The following is a 22825-nucleotide window of genomic DNA, read 5'->3' as shown; positions in this document are numbered from 1 at the left end:
AAAAAAGCCCAGAAGAGCAAGTGCAATTATTTTTTGATTTGGTAAAATCTGTACGTCTTGCCAGCTTGAATACATGATGCTTAATGATGCTTGACAATGCCGTTCAGCATTTAGAAGCGGATGTGTCCCATCCTTGAAGGCTTCTAATACAGACATTCATATCTGGGGCCTCAAAGTGAACACTGTATCTCAATTAACGAAGGAAGGAATGTGGACACACTACTCACAAATTAGAGAGCAGTTATTAAAACGCTGGTATAGAAACTTGGTATATAAGCAAAGCCATGATGCCATCAAGTTGCAGGTAGGTTATTTTTGGTGAGGGGAGGACAGAGGATGCATTAATGCTTATGTTGCTGGGAGCAAGAAGCACGAAGAACGCTCAGTCACGCACCTCCACTTCTGGCTTCCAGGTACACTGAGGATGAGAAGTTTTCTGTGGAGATTATGAAGTTGAAATCTCACTGAGAAAGTTCTGATGGCTGTGGATGAAATAAAGACAGCTTTCTGCCGGCAAGTGTCCTCAAATCCATTCCCCAGAGATGAGAGCTCTTCTGTATAATGCCAGAAGAAAAGAACTAGCAAATCCGTACCACGATTCCTTCATCAGCATTTTTATCTCTCATTTTTCTCTGGAATGAGTACAGCTCATGGACAAAAGGAATTTCCATCAGCTCAAATATCATAGAATCATAGAATGGCCTGGGTTGAAAAGGAGCACAATGCTCATCCAGTTCCAACCCCCTGCTATGTGCAGGTCACCAACCAGCAGACCAGGCTGCCCAGAGCCACATCCAGCCTGGCCTTGAATGCCTGCAGGGATGGGGCATCCACAGCCTCCTTGGGCAACCTGTTCCAGTGCCTCACCACCCTCTGGCTGAAAAACTTCCTCCTAAGATCTCACCTAAACCTCTCCTGTCTCAGTTTAAAACCATTCCCCCTTGTCCTATCACTATCCACCCTCACAAACAGCCGTTCCCCCTCCTGTTTATACACTCCCTTCAAGTACTGGAAGGCCACAATGAGGTCTCCCTGGATCCTTCTCTCCTGTAAGTTAAACAAGCCCAGTTCCCTCAACCTTTCCTCACAGGAGAGGTGCTCCAGCCCTCTGACCATCTCAGTGCCCTCCTCTGGACCCGCTCCAAGAGCTCCACGTCCTTCCTGTGCTGGGGGCCCCAGGCCTGGAAGCAGTCCTGCAGATGGGGCCTCACAAGAGCTGAGTAGAGGGGGACAATCACCTCCCTCTGCTTACATTAAAAAAGGGGTTTTTTAATGCAGCCCAGAACACAGTTGGCCTTCCTGGCTGCAAGCACATACTGCTGGCTCATGTCCAGCTTCTTGTCTACCAGGACCCCCAAGTCCTTCTTCACAGGGCTGCTCTCAAGGAGATGTTCTTGCAGTTTATACAAATACCTATAAAATACGAGAGAATAGAGTCAGGATATCACCCTGACAGTGGTCAAACAAAGAGGAAAGGAAGTTTCAGCAGACAGGCCATCTGAGATAAATGCTGTCTCGCTGATGTGGCAGGGCCATCTGTAACCAACAGGATTCCAGCCCTGTGTTGGTTTCTGAAGGTTCCCCCCTTGCTCATCTGCAGGGCTGGATGCTCATTCTCCAGGTACACGCTACTGTGCAGACAAGCGGAGGGCGGCAGCAGCACCATCCCTTCTTTCCTAAACTTCAATTAAAGCATGAAAGAAAATCAGGGGGGAAACAAAGGCTTTCATCAAGAGGCTGTGAATGCATTACTTAGAAATAGATGGTTGGGATAAATGCAGGCAACCATAACCACCAACAACCCACAGTATGGGCTAGGAATTAAGGACCTCTTTGTGTTAGAAATTACAAAGTTCACATTAATTAGGTATAATTAAAAACAATTCCTTTTTAAAATTCCCATAAACTGAACTTAATTATCACCAGTGTTTTGAAACCACTGTACTTTGTCACCCACATTCACAGCAAGAGGAAAATGAGCATTCTTACAGAGTTATCTAGCTCACAGCTGCTACACTTGCAGAAAAATGCTTTTGTTTTGTTCCCTGTAAGGTTTCTTCCACAGTAAAGATGGTAGTGCAGACACTCCAGACTCAAGGCAGTCTGGGAAACCCAAAATTTAGATGTTCCATGTCAAACTTTTTTCACTGGGCTAACACAGATCTGTAGTGAAACAGGATACAGTGGTCAGGCAAATAAATTGCAGCCCTTGGTTCAGAACTCAGCTCCTCCATCACCTTTCTGCTTACTGAATGGTTTCACAAGATGGGCTTCTTCCTCTAGCATTGCTGGAAGGAGCCGGATGCTTTTTGGGAGGTGAAAAGCTCCATATTCACAGCACAGAAAGGAGAGCCATCATACTTCATCACTAACTACAGAGTTGGCTTGCAAGAAAATTGAAGAAAAAGCAACCATCAGACAGAGAAGGGAGAGCAGCGTCAGATTTCTTGTGGGAAAAGGACTACAGGTGTCCAGAAGATGAATAGTACTGCAGCTGCTGTGCTACTGCCAGCCCACTGGTAAATTTGGGAACAAGGAACCACTTCGTGGGAATAAGGAACCATCTCCTGACTGGAGGATGCAACACCGTGGGCTGGGCTCTGAAGACGTTTACAAGCTTTCCCATGTAAGAAGCATCTGATTACACACACAGTCGTCTTCAGCAATGACTCCTTTCCTTGGTTTTCCTTGGCTCAAAGCAAGGGCCTTTCTTTCTTCTGGTTACCAACCCCATTTGCTGCATCCTAAGCCAAGGGAATCCCAAGGCAGACCGCTGTATCATTTTGTCTACGGAAATGCTCCTGGCACACAGGAGAACTAAGCACTGGGTTGAGGCAATAGCAGTGGTGCACTGCAAGGCTGTCTGAGTTAATATTCAGTGTGCAAATCCCCGAGAGGCCCGAGCTGCTTGTTACATTATCAGCACACGGTCACGCCTCGCTGCTCCCCTGCTTCGGCCCCAGAGTGACAAGCATCTGGGTTTTAGCAGCACAGGTAAACTAAGCAGCCAATTTGTTGCTGGGATATGGTGAAAGTATAGAGAGAGACAGCAAACTCCTGGGGATCTGAAGGCTCACCGGGCTCCTCAGGCAGGCAGCAGGTGGTGCTACACGCCTGGCAGCGGCACGGACACAGCTAGCAAACACACAGCTGCAGTGCAAGTCTGCGCTTTGCAAGAGCCACAGCATGTCCCCAGCAGAAAGGGACCCGCAGGGATCACCAAGGTCAAGCCCTGGCTCTGCACAGCACCACCCAAACCCTATGGCTGAGTGAGGTGTCCCAGCGTTCCCTGAGCTCCAGCGCTGGGGCCAGGCCCACTGCCCTCACTCCTCTCCCTCACTCCTCCTTGTGAGGTGCCATGAGGAGCTGCAGGCCGCCATGAGGCCTCCCCTCAGTCTCTTCTGGGCCAAACAAAGCTGCTCCTCATCCGTCTTGCCCTCTAGACACTTCACAATACTTGCAGCCTTCTTGCAAAGCTCTAACAAAGCAAAAGGACATGTGGCATTTCCCCCTGGCTCCTGATTCACTCAAGGGCCAGCACAACCCAACAGGTCTGCAAGGCATCAATGCTTTTGGATTTGAATTCTTCCAAAGATTATTCCTTCTTAAACAAGCTGCTAAATTGAATAAGCTTGCCCAGCCGGCCACCAAGCCAGCAGAAAAGGACGTGACACCACTGGGACAGGCTGCAGAGATCAAAGCTTGCTGCTTATTCTGCAACAAAACTCTAAGGAAAGGATTAGTCACTGCCAACAGCCACAGTAGCTGGCCTTGGCAATGAACCCAGTCAAATTGCTCATAAATGCCTACAAGCAAACACCTCCTAACCCTGAGGAAAAGGAGAAAACGAGCTGCTGCAGGGCTTTTCCAGCCTTGACTCCGTTGCTGAAGGACCACAGAAATGGAAGTCAGAGACTCAGGCTATGAGTTCTTCCAACGTGAGCACAGATTATGGATAAACCACTTTGGGATGAATAAGCTTTAGACTATGGATTCATTGGTGTTCCACACACGATGCCTGCACCCCTCTGCAAAGGTTTCCAAAACAAAGTTGATCAAACATTGCCGGGACACAGGGAGAGCTGCTGCAGCACCTCAAAACAAAGTAAAACCACAACGCATCTGGGTAACTGTGATCCAAAACCCTCTCCTGGCAATACTCCCAACTTCAGGTCAGTACCAAAACCTTGCCTAGCAGCTAGCAAGGGCTCATCTCACTCCTCTTCTGCCTCCAGCACACCCAATCTCCAGTGAAACCGGACGGTTCGGTAAGTTTGCATGCAGGTTCCCAAGCTGTCAGGTGTTGCCACTTCTCCCAGCTATGCATCCAAACCAACGGATATGAGAATGGGAATGTCAGCACTGAGCCAAAAGCAAAAAAGGATAAGATAAACAAAAGGCAATGCAGCCTGGAAATGGCAGTGTGTGGCAGACGCACTACTGTAAGCGATGCATGAAGCACTCATCCTCATGAAATCTTCCATCTTCTGTCTTTTCTGGGGTTGTTCAGAGCCCTTTGGCAAGCAGGGATGTGTGTGGCTGCGCTATGGCACAAAGCCCCCGGAGCCCAAAATCTCTCCCTTGGGCTGGGAAACTTAAAAATTAAGAGACCTTCTCATGAACTGAAGACAGAACATAAGTGCTAAAAACGCATCTTTGCTCAGTTTGAGGGACAGACCTGAAGATGCTGGAGTGGGATGGATGCAAATGCATAGATGGGGCCCAAGTCTTCTTTGTTTGCTTGTTTAAACTTGAGATTAAAACCAAATTTAGGGCCCTTCTGAGCTGAGTCCTCTCTTTCCCAACCTCCTCCAGACACAATGAGAAACGCAAGGAGGAAAAAGCATGCATCGAAGAGGGAAGGGAGGTGGAGTGCTCCGATTGCTTCCCTGCCTCAGGCTGCAGTCCTGGAGGCTTTTAGGCAAGTTTCTGAATGGGAAATGGAGAATTTAATTGCTGCATTGGAGGATCCGTGGCTGTTTTGAGTGCAAGCTGCTGCTGAGTTTAATCACCTCGCTGTTCGGGGCTTTGTGTTTTCTCTGCTGAACACCTGCAGCACTGGTAGCCTTCTGAAATACCTACTAAGTATGTTAAAATAAATTCCCTTCAAGTACCTTTGGCTGTCCAAACTCAACTCTTTGCTTTAGAGTTGTAGGATTAAAATGAGACCAGAAATAAGAATCCTGTCCCCTACCACAACCCATGTCCTGCTCAGAGCCACATGAAGACAGGCAGTGAGCTGCCTCCAAAGGATCTAAAAGCTGCTAAAACCATGCACTGGCTTCATTAAGCATCAGGACTGGGCAAACTGCTACACTACAGTTCTGAAGAGGAAGCACATGCATATTCCCTGCAGCCAGCAAAACCAGCACAACAGCACCAGAGCAGAATGCAGCAAGGTCTGAATCTTCTTGGGTGCACCTTATTGCCATTTATGTGGGCTGGGTGTGTGGTTTACTTGGTGTTTTGCTTCATTTGCTTCCTTTAACGTTTATTCACACGGGTGAAAAAGCTGCCAGGGAAATGCACAGCAACAAGTGAGCTTCTGTTGTCATCGCCTGGATGTCAGTTAGAAACCCTGAATGTGGAAAGGCTGAAAGAGGAGGCTGAAGTCTCCATCCCACGCCTGAACCGTGTCTTCTCCTTCATGACTTGTTCTTTGTCCTGCTGCTGGAAATCCTTCTGAGATTAATGTGTGTACACTATCTCACTCAAACCCCAGTGCAGTCTTTCCACCCGTTCAGAGCAGAAATTTAATGCAAGTCCCTTTTCCCTCTTACCTCACTCCAGGAACACAGCTCCCAGGCAAGGTGTACAACAGCATCTTTAGCACTGCCATCCCACTTAGCAGGTGACATGGACAGGTTTTCATTCTTTGAAGATATTGTGACTGTCATAGATGTGCAGACATCTCGAGGGACAAGCAAACCACCAAGGTTACACAGCACGAGGTCACCGCGGTGTCACAGCTGCCAGGAGGGGCAAGCGAGGCTGAGATGTGGCTGTGGGCACAGCAGTGGTGATGCTCTGCAGGTTCTTCTGTTTGCCTAAGTTCTCCTAATGAAGTGCTACAGATGCAAACACTTGCAGAAAGGAAGCTTTTAAACCTGCACAAACAGAATACTCACTTGGAACCTTTGTGTTTTTCTGCTGCAGTGCTATTTAATGTGAGATAGGAACAACTTGCATAGCGCAAAGGCACTTCAAATTCGAGGGCAATCTACCTACATCTGTTCCAAGGGCAACCTTGAATGACTACACACACATCTTTACATTAAAATTATATTTGCACCCTGTCACTTCAAGCCCAGTACAGAGCCAGAATCTTTTAATCGCAGGCTCCCATGCAGCTAAAGAATCTTACCCAGTAACTGATGTGATCAAAAGAAAACTATACCTAAATAAAAGATAAAACTGAAGAGAACAGATATATTCTGCAGCCCTGATAATCTCGTTTTTCACATAGAGGGTGGTGGGACACTGGACCAGGTTGCCCAAGGAGGCTGTGGATGCCCCATCCCTGGAGGCATTCAAGGCCAGGCTGGATGTGGCTCTGGGCAGCCTGGTCTGCTGGTTGGCAACCCTGCACATAGCAGGGGGTTGGAACTGAATGAGCATTGTGCTCCTTTTCAACCCAGGCTGTTCTATGGTTCCATGATTACCCATCGAAGTGTCAGAGATTGAACAGAGCCCCACTCGTTGCTCTTGCCAGCCCCGCAGGGAAACCATACAGTGGTGATTCTTTACACCCAAGCACAACCAAGGACTTCCAAGCATCAACCAAGCCTGCTGCTAGAGTCAAATGGTGGCAAAGCTTTGAGGGGCTCTTCCATGATCCACACATGGCTTTGTCTCTTTATACTGCAAATAGCCTCAATCATCTTGGCTGCAGGTGCTGTGCTCTGGGATCACAGTCAGGCAGTGCCTGCAGCCACCTCCATCGCAGTGGGGCTCCAAATCTGCCCTCAGCCACGTCTCTCCCCCCCAGCTTCCCTCTAAACTTTGTATTTAATCACAAAGCTCTGCACTGGTGCATAGCTGTTATACAAGGACAAAGCATTGCTTCAAGATCTGAGAGAATTGGATATTCCCCCATCAAAAGACATTTTTTCCCTGCAACAAAACGAAAGTCACAGCCCTGCAGCTGTTTTCAGCATCAGCAGCCTGGTCTATGGGAGATGTCCCTATGGCAGGGGTTGGGGCTGGCTGGGCTCTAAGCCCCCTGTCAACCCAAGCCACCTTGTGATTCTGTGATTCTACAACACCACATAGATGAGTACTTACAGGCTGCTAGCACGATTTAAGCAGACCAGGAGGCGGATATACAGGTTAGTGAGATGGATGTCTGGAAACTGCAAAGGGTTAAGGCTCTTATCAGAGACCCAGAAAACATGGCATTTAGAAAAACGGGAGAAAAAACACGCCTGTCATCAGAGCAATATTGCTCATTCTATAAAGACCTGACCGAAGCTTGCTGTGCTCCAGCCAAGTTCCAGAACTTGGCAACAAATGCACAGTTACCATCCAAAACCCCCAAATAGACATTTCTGGAGACATCTCCTTCTCTTGAGCCAAACGGCACTGAACCATTCCAGGCTGCATACAAACCAAGCATGCAGCCAGTCCGTGTGTCTAAGTCCCTGAAAATCAAGTGGGACACCAACACCGTATTTGTACAAATGAGAGCAGAGGGGGAAAAAAAAAAAGCATTAATGTCCATCACCAAACATATTTTCCTTTCACTAATAACACCCATTAGCTCCTCCAAAGAGAACAATCCCTGTGCTTCGGCTCTGAAGGAACACAGAGTTTTTAAGCAGGCACAACGGAAAGATTTTACAGAATTCAAGCATTCAACAGGACTAATGTGAAAGATTACTTTGCAATTATCCAAGCAATTTTCTCTCCTCATTGTCCCTGGACCATAAGGGTTTTTTAAATGCGAGCAAAAGGATTTATTCACCACAATAATAATAAAACAAAATATGAAATCAATGAATCTCTTTGCATGAAGCATAAAGCTCACGTTGCTATTAAGTTTAGCAGCATCCTGTCACATAAAGCACACGCAGTTTGCGTACTTAAATACCATCCTCCCCTTTTATTTTTCCTTCCCTAATTCCTAACGCATTATCCTTCCATTTGTCCTCCAAACACGACTGGATTCAAACAACACAGCGTTGCTTCTTATTAGAAGCGTTATGCTTGTTGTCTAAGAGTGCAGTTGGAGATTTACATTTAATACTGACCAATAACAGTGCTGAGATTACAGAGGAGCCCTAAAATAAAGAAATTAATATTAATTTGGGGAGAAGGAATTTCCTAAAAGTAACAGAGCCAATATGCAAGTGAGTAATTGGGCACCAGAAGGGACATCTGTCTTTGAAGCTCTTGCTTCTTCAGTGTGGCTGGGAAAGAAATCAGCCCACACCCAGCCCAAACCCACTGCAGCCTCTATAGCACAGACATTCACAGTCACACTGGCCTTGGCTTACGTGTTTCCCCATCCCTTGTAATACAAAGTGATAGATGTCTTTTGAGGCCCTTAACACCTGCACAGCACAGCTTCAGTTGGTCCCTCTCTTGTTTTCATGAAAGATTTATCCGGAAAAGCAGAGAAACAGTCCCTATTTAGCTATTTATAAAGTGCCACCTGTCCTCACAGTGTGACACTTCAACTCCTAAGCAAAGATTTTCAATAAAAAGGAACCCTTAGCTTTAAGCCCTGAGATTCCTATCAGGCTCCATACACTTATTGCTTCAAGAGCACCACATACCCAACACCTGCAAAGACCCCAATTTTTTACCATTTAGACTCCTACCTATCAGGTCCTGAATTGCACAAGCAGAAGGCTGCAGATTGATTTCTCATGACAGCAGTTCATCTCACCTGAATTTCAAACCAGCATTTGGAGAAGACAAGCCAAAGCATTCTCATGCAAACACCTAAATGGGCCAGATGAGTCATGCCTTTCATCTCCCTGTTTTTTGCCACAGATAAAGAGGCCAGATCAGGTACAGACATCTCCAAGGCTGCAAGATGAATGCTGTCCCAGATGACTAAGCTGCACTGACGCACTTCAGAGCTGCCACAGCCAGCTTGAACGCACAAACCCCACCAGGAAGCGAGCCCATAACATCAATATCTTTCTTACCATGATTGGAACACCAATGTCTGGCCATAAGAGATCCTCAGAGGGAAGCTTGGGAGAGTTCCACACTACCACAACTTTATTTAAGTATGGGAGACCATTGAGCCTTTCTAGGGAGTTCATCAAAACTTCCTCCCGCTCATAAGTTAGCATCACCACTGTGAACTGCTCCCGGGGGACGTTGCCACCCAAAGCAGCCTGGAACTCCTTCCCAGAGCCGCCTGCTCCTCCACCTATGGGTCGAAATCCAGTCCCAGACCCTAAAAACTTCGCTTCCGATGGCAAAACAGGGTCAAAGGGAGTATAGGGAAAGAGGTGAAAAGGCCCCGGAGCGGAATTCCAATTCCTATAGATGTCCATTGCAGTGAGGGTGAAGTTGCGGAGATATTTGGGAGATGCATAGGGTGGTTCTGTTTCCACAGGCCCTAAGTCCAGGTCGCCGTTGTCTGCCATGTTGGGGTCTGTACCAGCAGCTTTGCCAGATCGGTGAGGAATCTCCACTGCAGTTTCTTCTCGGATAGGAGCAGCCGGGATTTGGATTCGAGTCCTTATGATAGCTAAGACTGTGCTGAACACGTTATCAGAGGTGGAGAAGTAAGTCTCCCACAAGAAGCGGCCCTGCCTCCTCATGGCAAGGAGATCGTTGTCAGAAATGCTTCTCAGAAGAAAGTGCACTTCTGTGATACGTGGCTTTGGTATGACTAAGGCTGCCTCGTTCCACCGGATCACGTCGTTGTAGGGTAGCTGGACTTGCTCTCCAAGAACCACCGGGATGGCTCCGACTTCCAGAGCCTCAAACAGTCTCATGGCACACCCAGCAGAGATCACTAACCGGGTGTCCCCAGGGGTGATTATCAGTGCAAAAGTAGATAGCTTCAGTAGCTCTAGTCTGTCGTCCCTTTCTCCACACAGAGCCCACTCAGTGGGCAGACTCGCCTTAGGCTGGTTCTTACATGTGAACTCCACCAAAACAAAGTCCAGCTTGCTGTCCTGAACAGCCTTCAGGGTGGTGATAATGCGATCATCGTAGTCAGCCGGGGCGTTGCCTTCTATCTCCTCTTCGAAAGAGCGAACTTCTTGCAAGCTAGATCTGAGAGACTCAATCTTCTCCCCCTGGAAACTAAACAGATATTTACGCTTGACTGGCACCTGGGGTGGGATTTCTAGGAAGTTAGGTTCAGACATAGCATGGACCAGAGGTGACACCACAATATCAAACCCCGGTCGATACTGCACATCATAAAACGTAGACTGGGCAAGCATGGCACGCCCCGTGCTGATGTTGTAAAGAAAGTTCTGAGTTTCTGATTTCCTTGACAAATTGATGATGAGATGGTTATGTCCATCAGTCCTCCAGTATGGCAAAGAGTGCAACTGTTGCTCTAGTTCAGTAGGTTTTGGCATTACGGGCTCTTGCATTTCCCCCACTAAAATTATATACACACAAGCAATATTTGCATTCTCAGTAACATAAACATTAGTTCTGACAGTCGCCTCAAAGGCTTGTTTAATTAAAGGGTCTAAGGAACTACCAAAAGGGTAATCGTCACTGTTGTAGACATAGACTGGAAAGCCAGATGTCAGCGGGCACCGCGAGTAGTCAAAACAATTGTGCAGCCTGCAGTTCCGATTGGATTTTGGCAGGGGAAAGGTCGCATCGTCTTTGTCTGGCAGCAGCCGGATTGGCAAGGAGAGCTTTGGCTGGTTCTGAGCCATCAGTTCTTTGTAGAAATGCTCAGTCTGGCTGATGACGTTCTTCAGCTGCAGCAGGTCCTGCTTGGCATTCTCGATGCTCTTTTTGCAAGCCTCAATCTTCAAGTTGAGCTTGGCAATCTCACTGTTGAGCTCTTGCCGCTTGGCCTCCAGCTGCAGCAGCTCCTCGCTGACCGACTCGCGGATGCGGCACAGGTCTTGCACGTGCTTCACCTCGCACAGCTCATTGCCAGTCCGAGGGCCAAAGATGCGCTTGCCGGCATCATCTGCGTCATCGATGGTCGTCAGGTAGTAGTGCCCGATAAGGGGAAAAAAGACAAGGATGACAAAGAGGATGAAACTCAGCCAGGTAAGCCGGATCCGACTGGACCACCTCAACAACCACGGCTGGCCTCCGTTCCCCACTCCCCCATTTCGCAACATCGTATATCCAGTCATGAGTTCAACAGTCACCGCATGCCCAGTCACGTTGGATCAGTAGCCATAACCAAAAGAGTTTGGATAGCAAGTCTCTACAAAGAAACGTTACTGTGCCTGCTTAATGAGAAGCCAATAAAACGGGAATTTCATCTTGTTGTGACAACGGCTCCTCGGTTGGACTTGACGTTGCCCACGCTCTGCCCACCCGTGGTCTGCAGGTAACCTGCTGGAAGTGTCACAGCCTTCTCATGGTGACTCAAAGACTCCACCAGCAGAGGAAAAGCACGATGGGATCAAGGCAAACTCTACCGCTGCTCTCGACATCCTGCATTATCATCATCCAATGAATATGCAGAGGCACCAGCCATTGTGGAGAACGAGCCAGAAGAGACTCGTACCAACGTCGGGCTCATCACTGCTGTGTGGCTGATGCTCTGCTGTTCCTACAAGAGAACAATCACATATTCAGACAACGCAAACAAAACGGCCCCACAGCGACCTGAGACACTGCTAGTTTTTAAAACCAGCTGTCCTCTCTACAAAAGAGCAACCTTTGTGCATGTTTAGCACCTCTGGGGCTAACAGCAGTAAATCTGAGAAAGTGATGGGATTCATTAGGTCCGGACACGTGGCCTTCTCTGAGCACTCTGTTTTTCATTAAGGTTGCACGCTTCAGTGGCCAGATCAGAAAATCACAGCCCCTGGTTTCCTACTTCACCCACTGTCTTGCTGTGAAGCCTTGGAGAAGCTGCCTAACATCTGCAGGTCCCTACCCCCTTCTGTACTAAGTGGGGATATCAATGTACCCCTGCTCTCTCCACCCCCCTCTTAATGGCATGTGATTCTGAGACACAGCAGAGCTGTAAATTCATGCTGCATAACTGAGCATAATCACTCTTGTTCTGCTCTAATGACTAGAGCTGATAAGGAATTTTTAGACAAATTGTTTTCCTTTCCTTTCCTGCAGGAAAATTTTGATTCGTTGCGACAGAAAGTTTAAAGACCACATACTCAGTGTTGGCTATGACATCTCTGCAGGCTCACTGCACATGGGAGAAAACTTCTGGCCAAGACTGGAAAAAGGTGCCTGTCTACAGTGCCTGGCTAAGGCTCTGAACTAGCAGCAAGGGCATAAAACCCACCAAGGCCTTAAAACACAGGGATCTGACACATTCAGCACTCGGCCACATGCACGTGCTGCTATAAGAAATTCTCCCTGCCTTTTAATTAGCATCATTCAAGGTACCCACGTTTCTGGGATATTCTTTCATACATGGGAATTCCCATATCACTGATGAATGCAGTGCTGGGCTGTACAGCACTGTCCTGCACAGCCTCATGAGAAGCTTATTCATTTCCACTTCAATTTTTAATTAGAGGAAAGTCATCTACATTGCTGATGGTCATTTTTCACTAAAACTCTCATTCATACTCCTCTCATTTACTCATTTGAGAATCGGCAGACAGAAGACAGGGACGCAAATTGCAGGTACGAGAGGGCTAAAGCAAAACAGAAGCTCACCTTAAAGAAGCAGAGAATGAATAAATTTCAGTGTAGTACACAAATGTATTGGAAAAACAAAGTGAACATTTGATTTTAAGCAGAAAAAAATGGTAACTAAAGGGAAGCAAGTGGGCTAACAGTGCACAGCTCCTAGGTCTGTTTTGTTACAAGGCGATTTGTTTGTGGTAATGTAATGCTGTAGATTAAATGAGAATCCTCCCCCAAACTGGACCTGCAAGTGGGAGATGCACAGTAGTTAAAAATTAGAGCAGCTTTTAAATTCATCACATTGCCTGGCAAACGACACTGGTGTAAATCTCAGAAAGCCAGGAGGATAAAAGGACTAAAAAGTCAGGAAAAGGCAAAATCAGCTTTCTCAGACCTTGGCAGCGCTGTCAGTGAGGGCAGATGGGGGAGGCTTGGGCTCTCTTGGCAGAACATTTTAATGCTCTTCTCTGTACAGCATCCTCCATTTGCCTGGGCTGAGAGTGGCTGGTGATGAATGTAAATCCCCAGCTCTTCTGCACGAGGCTGTCAGTCAGACACGGGAAGCCCTGGCAGTAGCAGCACGCTTGCATTGTGCCGCTGGGACCGCTGCTATACAACAGAAGGGTTTTAGCATGCACCAGTGTACAAAGCAGCTGACTGAGGGAGGACAAAAAAAAAAAAAGGTTTTAAAGCCTGTATTTTATTTTTAAGCTCTTCTCAGGAAAGGAAGCTCTTGTTGGTACTGTCCCTGCATGCAGTCGGTCAGTCCCTGCAATTTCAACGCTGTCTCAAAGGGGTTGCAAAGATCCTAGAATTGCAAACACTTGTCTGCAAACAGCTGGCCAGGAGATGAGAGTTGCTCTATTAACGCTTCTGAGAGAAAAGCCAAAGCACATGCTCACTGGAACACCTGCAAAGCTAAGAAACAGCTCAACTTCAAGGTATGCACGGGAAAACAAGGTCCGCTGTTTCTTCTTTGGGGATGACACTGGGGTGAACACAGTTAAATCCTGCATGGTGCTGAGACAATACAGGAACAAGGGAACACAAATGTGACCAAAAAATGGCAGAGGAGGTGTGTGCATGTGCTTCTTCTGACTGGCCAGAGAAAAACATGGCCCCACTTTGGCAGCCCCAAAGACCATCAGTTTAGACTGCATCTAAACCTTGTTCCATTTTAGCAGCACTGCCTATTTACAAGCTCCAAACAGCAATGAAGTGGCAAAGTGGACTCCCTAAAATGGCAACTGGTGTCCTTGGAAAGCTAAATCCAGGCCATCGCCCCACACATGATCCTCTGCAGCTGTTCTGCCATCTAATCCTTCCAGTGGCTCCTCTGCTCCTGCTCCTTCAGTAGGCACACAACAAACTTTATCCTCCTGGCCTAAAAACGAGGGCTGTGAATTTAAACAATCTGTGTGCTCAGAAACCTGAAGCTGACAAATGAACTCTGCTGTCAGCTCAGAAAAAACCACACAGGAGAGAGCGGAGGAGGCTGCGGAGGGATATGAAATGCAACATGCATGGCGTGGGATCAGTTAGAAGTATTGACTATCAGTATGAAATACGTGCTGGTGATAAAGAAAGCACTTTAGACACTCTTTCTGACTGTTCTTCATTACAAAGACTTCATTCCTCATCAACTAGAGAGAGCCTGGGGTTGTAACACAGCGCTTTTAATTTATTTTTTTAAGTCCTAATAACGAAGTAAAAACTCAATCTGCTGTTTTACTAAAGGAGACTTCAGTGTTTTATTTAAAAGGAATAAGCTGCCCTGGTGAAAAAGATTGCTGATTTCCATAGCTCCCAAAAAGATGTTTGGGAGGAAGAGAAAGATACCAGTTGCTGGGTTCTCCCTCCCAAGCACTATTTAATCCCAACCGAGTCCCACACTGAGAAACTCCTGTTGACATTTTAACACAACGTTGCTGCCTTATAGAGCTAATTACATACACAAAAAAAGAGGCAAAGAAGAGCTCTTGGGAAATCAGAAACTCAATAATTACCACAGCCTCTTCCCAAATGCCAATCTGACCGACTTCTTTGGCATGACATGCTTGCATGCTGCAGTTCCTTCTCCTACAGCACAGGGCTGCAAAACTAAACTGCTGTTCATGCATGCTGCCACATCTTTGTTCAAATCCAGGGATATTTTCCCAGTGGGTGTTTCTCTGTGCCAATGTAGTTACAGGAATATTTGGAGTTCTGCTTTTTGCATTTCTAGCAGAATGAGCCAGGCTGGGTGCTAGTGAAAGTCATTGCCCCCATGGCTCTGCAAGTGCTCAGTAACGAAAGCCCTTCTGCAGACACATGAGCAATCCTGCCCCTCCTATTTGTCCCTCCTTCTGTCCATCTTCCCATATAATATGAAATATTGTCTCCTTGTCAGCGTACCTGAGAAGAGAGTGGAAACTTTAAACTCACATTCCTCCAGAACATACCTAGAGGTAGATCACCATGCAGAGTATGGTGACACAGGTACAAATGACTGCAACAAGAAACCCAGGTGGAAAACCTACAGGGATCCTACGTCAGAGCTCCCAGACTCTGTGTGCACCTCTATTCATCCTCAGTCTCCTCCTGTCCCGCTGATAAGCCTGCAGAGTTATCACTGCAATGCTGTCACCAGAAACATCCCCCTGTGCTGGGGCTCTCTTTGAGGATGAACCTTGGTACCCACCTCTGTCATGCAGGTTCCCTCCTGATGAACTGTGAAAGTCAGGGTGCTGTGTTAGTGGCTTCTTTGCTTCTTTCCTCTGACTCGAACAGACAGTTCCTATTGCCAAATCCCTTTTTCACCAGCACTAAAAATGAAATCAAATAAAAATCACATTTTTTTTACAGCAGTAAAAAGGGTAAACCATTATCTTTCTGCTAAAGCAAGAAGATACAGCACATTGCCACCCTCCTTTCTTGGCAACAAGGAAGAACGTTTCCAGTGAAACGGAAAAGAAATGAACACAAAACAGCCCTCCAGCAATGATAACTTTCAACTTCCTAATTCTAATAAAGAATAGGATTACACTCCAAATCTCCAATCACTTTTGGAACAGGAGCATTTAGAGGATTTTCCTCCTGCAATTGAACAAGGAAAGTAAATCTATTAGGTGCGTGCTTTAAGGTATGTTTGAGAACAAATCTTTAAAAGCAGCAGATGGAAAATTCACTCTGAAATGCTTTGCGTGCTGCAGCCTAAAGGATCATCACTGGGGATTTGTAGCATCTCAGGAGCTCACAGGTACAGAGAAATACTCCTAGGCAAAGATCAGAGCTGCAACACATAACCAGTAAAAGATCTTGTAATCTCTACATTTAGGGGATAAACTGCACCCTCTGCTTTATAAAGCTTTTATCCCAACCAAGAAAAGTTCCTGCCTCTGTGTGGAGCCAAACCTGCTTCCAGTCATGTTCCCTGCACACAGCAAAGTGGTTCTGGGCAAATACTCCCAGAGAACCCCTCAGTGTCCTCTCCAGGAAGTAATCCATAATAACTTGCTGTATTCCCCTTATATTCACAAAAGGGAAGCCAAACCACAGGCACAGGGTTCCTTGATGCTGGATTTTAGCTCAGCCACTTCACCAGGCTCTTACATGGTGTTTGGAGGCATTGTAGTGTCTGGAGGCAGAAAGACACTGCAGCTGATCTGCATAAAGGAAAGAAATGCAACCTAAACAGAAAACACAGGGATTTAGATAGAGGTATTTGGAGTAGTTCAGAAGTGGCACTCAAGGACAAAAATCCCTGGAGAGTAGCTTTCTAACCCTGTGTGGAACTCCTTGATGTTGGTCGTGGAGCCCCAGGTTCAGGATCAGACTTCCCCAAAAGCAATTTCCAGTTCTAAGTGGAAAGGGCAAGAAAATCTGGAAGAAGAATCAACAGCCAACTAACCCCAACAGGCAAGTCCCCACAAAGTAGCCTGGCTTGTACTTCAGCTGATGCTTTTGAGAGCTTATGACTGATGAATGGGGAAAATGAACCCCAGAAGAGAACCAAGATGTGTAAGTAAAACCAAGTGTTGTTGTCTCAAGGTCATCATCACAGGAAGGAAATGAAGAAAAGGAGAGGGAGAGCTGGGATAAGTGTGGCGGACAGCTGGGAAAGGAAAGAAGGACCAAAAGGGTTACGGCTCCTACTAATGATTCCTTGCAATCCCAAATCCCCCCCCAGTCAAATCTTCCAGGGCCCCAGCATCAGCAGAAGGAACAAGTACACAGCCACTACCTGCTTCAACAAAGCTAGTCCCTTTGATAGGGGGCAAAAAGACATTCACAACTCAGGCTCGGAGACTTCCAGCAGGTCCTCTCCAACCAAACCTACTGCATGACAACTTGTCCAAGGTCACTACAGAGCCTGTGCCAGCTCAGGATTCAATACATATCTAACTGTCCAGTCTGAAAAACAGTCCACCTTCCAGCCTGCCTTCTTCCACTGCTTTCCTTCTCCAGGACCTTCCTGCTTTTTGCATAATGCATTGTGCAATCTACTTTACATATAGAGCTTTTAGTTCTTAGATTTATTATTTAGTGTTGTTTTCCGGTAGTAAAGCAGGAGTATTGTTTTATGTATTCTTGCAGGCTGCACACGAGCACTTCTCTCTACAAAGAAGTACACAGCTTACAAGTGAATCCTTTTATGTTCTGCAGCACTGAACGGCAGAACAACCTGAACACAAAGCTCTTCAACTTCCCAGTCTCTGAGCAAGAAATCACAGGGCAGAGCTTTACAAGGAACCTGGTAAATACAGGCAGTCAGAGTGGCTGGTGTTGTACTGCTTTCTCTGCTCCCACTTATAAAGTTATAAAAGATTTTTGGGCACCTGGGAAGCAAACTGAGGAAGCAGCTACCTTGCTCCATCACATGCACAACCTGCATGAGGAGTAGTTGCATGGCTACTATTTTGTTTTGTGTTTCTTTGTTGCTGAAAGGGATAAATTAGGTGTGGGAGGAGGAGAAGGCTATTTCTGCTTTTACCTTGAAGCAATGAATGAACAGGAACTGTCTGGAGGTAAAACCACAGCGAAGAGCCGGGCTCTTCAGAGAGAAGCACACAGAGGTGAGCTGCAGGCAGGAGGAATGGGCAGCTGTTCCCAATGCTGGCTGTGAGACAGCTCCAGCACTCAGGATTCACTGTGGCTTTGAGCCCCAGGTAGCTGCGGCACTTTATTTTCCCCAGGGCTGAAATAAAAGCCTCTCTCACCTCCCTGAACACCACCAGTGCTGCCTCCTTGGCAGCAAACAAGCACACAATGGAATTCAGGCTCCTGATCTCAAATAGAAATGCTTCAAGTTGTAATTAAGCACAATTTTCAACTTCTTCATCCTGGTTAAGTTATAAGAAAAAGGCAATATTGCCTGAAAAGCACAGAAACACAGTATTTAACATCACCTCACTCAGCAGGGAGGGCCACATCCCATCCCAAAGGAAATTTTGTAAAGTTGTCCCATTTTTTGCATGCAGGGTGGAGGCAGCATCTCCACAGAAGGGCTCTGAAGGAGGTCTCCCCACTTCTATCCGTGCTGCCATACACATCTCTCAGCAGCCTCTTCCCTTCTCCCAGAGAGGCCTCTGATGCACGGGGCGGGCAGCCCAGCAGCAAGCTGATGGCCTACTGCACTTTTTGGAGATTGTTTCATCGCCACAGAAGTGGAGACCGCTCTGTTTCAGACAGCCTGATCAATCATGCCAAATAACTAAATTACCCGACGCGCTGTAATCACCCATATTTATACAGCAGGCAGATTCTTATCCGACACAGTTCATTACGAGGCAAACGAGAAATTCAGATGCACAAACACAACTATTGCCAGCACTCTATTAATTTCAGCTCGATTCAAATAGGGTCCCTGTGGGTAACAAACCCGTTTCTCAATACCAGACACTCCAGTCACACATTCCCAATTAGGCAAGGGACATTAAATGCCTTTCTAGTGCATTCACAGGTGGATAACGCAGCAGGAACAGCGGTCCAACGAGTGAAGTATCTTTGCTGCCTGCAGAGGTTTCAGGAGAAAGATGTCACCAAATGACTGTGCCACCACCTCCACCGGGCTTGTTTGAACTCTGCCAGCATCCCAATCATGCTGCCTTAGAATCATAGAGTGGCCAGGGTTGGAAGGGACCTCAAGGATCACGAAGCTCCAACCCCCTGCCACACACAGGGCCACCAACCTCCACATTTCAGAGCAGCCCAGGCTGCCCAGGGCCCCATCCAACCTGGCCTTCAACACCTCCAGGGATGGACGGGGCATCCACAGCCTCTCTGGGCAGCTGTTCCAGCACCTCACCACTCTCATATAAAGAACTTCCCCCTGATATCCAATTTAAATCTTTCCTCCTTGAGCTACCTTTGTCACACTGGTGGCACTTCTGCATGGGTAGACCTGGAACTACATATACCCACATACATTTGTTCAGATAGGAGAATGGAAATGCACTGTTCAGAGAAACTGAACTGGAGAAGTCACACTGCCAACAAAACCTGCCATCCTGTCCTCATCCCAGGGTAGGATTACTGAGTTTAAATGCAGCAATGGGACAAAAACAGATCTATTCATGGAATATCCTGAGTTGGAAGGGACCAACAAAGATATTCTGCCCTTTCCTTTGCTCAGGGGAGCTGAGAGCTCCCAAGAGCATAGTCCAGCCATGACACTGGTGCACAGTGCCCAAGTGCTGGCTGAAAGCAATGCATTCCACAGCTTCTGGCTGTAAAGACACTGCCATGCATGAACCCCCCCACCTGAAATAAAGGGATGCCACCAGGACTGTCCTCACAGTAAGACCTCTGCCAGTGACAGCAATGGTATGATGGCTTAATAAATAAATAAATAAATAAATGCTACTTAGTGGAACTGTGCTTAGCAAAGAGGAAGTCAGGAGGTTGACTGGAGCTCAGAGAGGCCATCATAGAATCATAGAATGGCCTGGGTTGAAAAGGACCACAATACTCATCCAGTTCCAACCCCCTGCTATGTGCAGGTCACCAACCAGCAGACCAGGCTGCCCAGAGCCACATCCAGCCTGGCCTTGAATGCCTCCAGGGATGGGGCATCCACAGCCTCCTTGGGCAAGCTGGTCCAGTGCCTCACCACCCTCTGGCTAAAAAACTTCCTCCTAAGATCTCATCTAAACCTCCCCTGTTTCAGTTTAACACCATTCCCCCTTGTCCTATCACCATCCACCCTCACAAACAGCCGTTCCCCTTCCTGTTTCTGTGCTCCCTTCAAGTACTGGAAGGCCACAATGAGGTCTGCCTGAATCCTTCTCTTCTCCAAGCTAAACAAGCCCAGTTCCCTCAACCTTTCCTCACAGGAGAGGTGCTCCAGCCCTCTGACCATCTCAGTGCCCTCCTCTGGACCCGCTCCAAGAGCCCCACGACCTTCCTGTGCTGGGGGCCCCAGGCCTGGACGCAGCACTGCAGATGGGGCCTCACAAGAGCTGAGCAGAGGGGGACAATCACCTCCCTCTCCCTGCTGGCCACCCCTTTTTTAATGCAGCCCAGAACACAGTTGGCCTTCCTGGCTGCAAGCACACACTGCTGGCTCATGTCCAGCTTCTCGTCACCAGGACCCCCAAGTCCTTCTCTGCAGGGCTGCTCTCCAGGAGATCTTCCTCCAGTTTGTATAAATACCTGGGATTGCACTCTGCACTTGGCCTTATAAATCTCATTAGGTTTTCACGGGCCCACTTCTGCAGCCTGTCCAGCTCCTTCTGGATGGCTTTCCTTCCTTCCAATGTATCGACTGCACCACTCAGCTTCGTGCATCCTTGCAGAGCAGATGTTAGCAGCCCAGCCAATGGAAGCCTGGGCAGTGCGTATCCAGGGTAGGATGTGCAGATGTGGATGTTAAAAATAAGCAAAGAACAAAACACGGTGCCTGAAGCTTGTGGGAGTGCATAACGAGGTTATTAACAACAGAAAAGTGTACGATGGAAGATAAGCACTAGCAGAATGCACGATAATTAAATTTTTACAGAACGGAGTTGTTGCTTGGGTTTGAAACGCTGGCTAATTTAACGCCTGCTTCATGCTGGTTTGTTGGTGGTGCCCATTGCTTTGCTTGCAAGAAACACAAGCAGCAAGCCTAGTCTCAAATCAAGCTGTGTGTTTGGAGAACACTACCACCCAGACCCCAAAAAAGGAAGGATGGAAGACATCCCACTCTGCCACGTATTCAGGGAAAAGCAAGGACTGCTGCATAATGGACAGGGGAAGAAATGGTCAGGAATGGAAAGACAAGGACCACTGGGGGACATGTGCAGTAAGAAAGGGCTGTTGCAGCCCACTTGTGCAGCTGTTCTGCCTAGTGAAGGTCTAAGAAAGATCAGGGGAAGAAGGATGGAAGGAACTTGGCCATCGCTGGAGGTGAAGGAAGGAATTAACTTTACACCTGCACAAGCAAGGCTCCATCACTGCACAAGATTAGATGGGCTTTGGCAAGCCACAGGTCATAAAAGTGGAGCTAAGGGTCAGATGGAGTCTGCCTAGAAAATAAATTGCTAAATCAAATCTAACCAAGTCACCACCTTTTTAATAATGTGGCTCTGTATCAGTGCACCCTGCAGCTCGTGCTGAGGTTCCTAGTGAGGTTCCCCTTTCCCTGCAGCTTCACCACTGCTCTTTAAGCTTTTCTGCATATCTGAAACTGGAAAGTTTTTGGTTTTGGTGAGAAAAAGAAAAAACAACTCCTTAATGGCAAAACTCCCTAGTTTTATCAAATTCCTGCCATACGTAACTCTGATATGTTATTTGGACTCTTGTGGTTTCCAGCTCATGCCCACAGCTCAAGAGGCATCACCAGCCCTCCACACCCCAGGAGCACAGATGTGATTCCCCACTCACACTGAGATGTTCTCCATCCCCACATATTATGCTGCACATTCCTTACCCAACTCCTGCACCTCTGAGCTGGGCCCTTTCTCTGAAACGCTTTGGGATCCTTCAAAGTGAAAGTAATTCTGCACACTTTCAAAGCTGGGAACTTGGGGATATCAGGAGCAGTAAGACAAGACTGCTACATGGCTGCAAACCTAATGAGCAGACGCAGCACTTCTTTTGACCTCAAAAATTACTTTTTAGGATAAAAGCGAGAAGAGGTCTTAAAATAAAAACAGCATGATGAAACGCTTCCACCAATGGCACTGCAGCATGGAGGCTGTTCCTTAGCATCCCAGAGCAGATGTGCTGCACTCAAAATGTCTTTGTCTATTAAAACTGTGTCAGCTTCAGAGACTCCAAAACTCCCTGTGGCATAAACAGAATTTCTAATGAACAGCTGCAGGATACAGGAGTAGCCGCACGAAACGCAGCTGCTGACATCACTTTCTTTGCCTGCCTCTGACCACCTTCACCCTGCTGTTGGCTGGATCCCACCTTCCCCATTTCAGCACCTCTGATGTTCCCTCTCCCAAACCTCTGCCTCCCCACTGTGCCTCCTACACCCCGCACAGCTCAGCACTCTCAGCACATATGTTTGGCTCACCCACATGAACCTGTCCTCCGTGCCCCTACCTCCAGCCTTCTGCTCCCCAGCAGGCTAGCAAACAGCCAGCAGTCTGCAGGAAGGTGTATGGTGCTTGGTTCCTCTATTGCCATTCATCATTTGCAAAGCCTGTGAGCACCATTCACCTCTTCAGAATCACAGAATCATTAAGGCTGGAAGACACCAATAGGATCCCCAAGTCCAACCATCAATCCATCAGTATCATGTCCACTAGCCATGTTCTTAAACAGAATCAGGGAATCATTCAGGTTGGAAAAGACCTCTAAGAACCCCAAGTCCAACTGCAGCCCACCCCACCATGTCCACGTCACTTGATGTCACATCCCCATGGCTCTGGAACACCCCCAGGAACAGTGACCCCACCACCTCCCTGGGCAGCTGTGCCACTGCATCACTGCTCTTTAGGAGAATAATCTTAATATTTAATCTGAGAGAGTGCTTTGCACCAGGGACTGCCCGTGCTTGCTCTAACAGAGCTGTGATTCCCATGCCAGCCCTCAAGCTTTGCTGCTGTTTTGACTGTTCATACTATGGGGAAAAAAA

General features: G+C 47.4%; 1 protein-coding gene across 5 annotated transcripts in view; it reads right to left on the bottom strand.

Annotated features, from left to right (window-relative positions):
• The window catches only part of EXTL3 (exostosin like glycosyltransferase 3), a 116945-nt gene that overhangs the window by 18558 nt on the left and 75562 nt on the right, over window positions 1-22825 (bottom strand). For all 5 annotated transcript variants that reach the window (XM_010708084.1, XM_010708082.1, XM_010708086.1 and 2 more), the window contains 2 exons: window positions 15458-15581; window positions 9156-11728 (listed from right to left, as the gene is read on the bottom strand). In XM_010708084.1, the coding sequence (XP_010706386.1) occupies window positions 9156-11303 (2148 nt within the window). In that variant the 5' untranslated portion in view covers window positions 11304-11728; window positions 15458-15581. The remainder of the gene's footprint in view (window positions 1-9155; window positions 11729-15457; window positions 15582-22825) is intronic.

This window comes from Meleagris gallopavo, chromosome 2, assembly GCF_000146605.3.
Source record: "Meleagris gallopavo isolate NT-WF06-2002-E0010 breed Aviagen turkey brand Nicholas breeding stock chromosome 2, Turkey_5.1, whole genome shotgun sequence".
Taxonomy (NCBI): Eukaryota; Metazoa; Chordata; class Aves; order Galliformes; family Phasianidae; genus Meleagris; species Meleagris gallopavo.
Note: the sequence above shows the minus strand (reverse complement) of the source record. Positions and strands in the feature narration are given on the sequence as shown.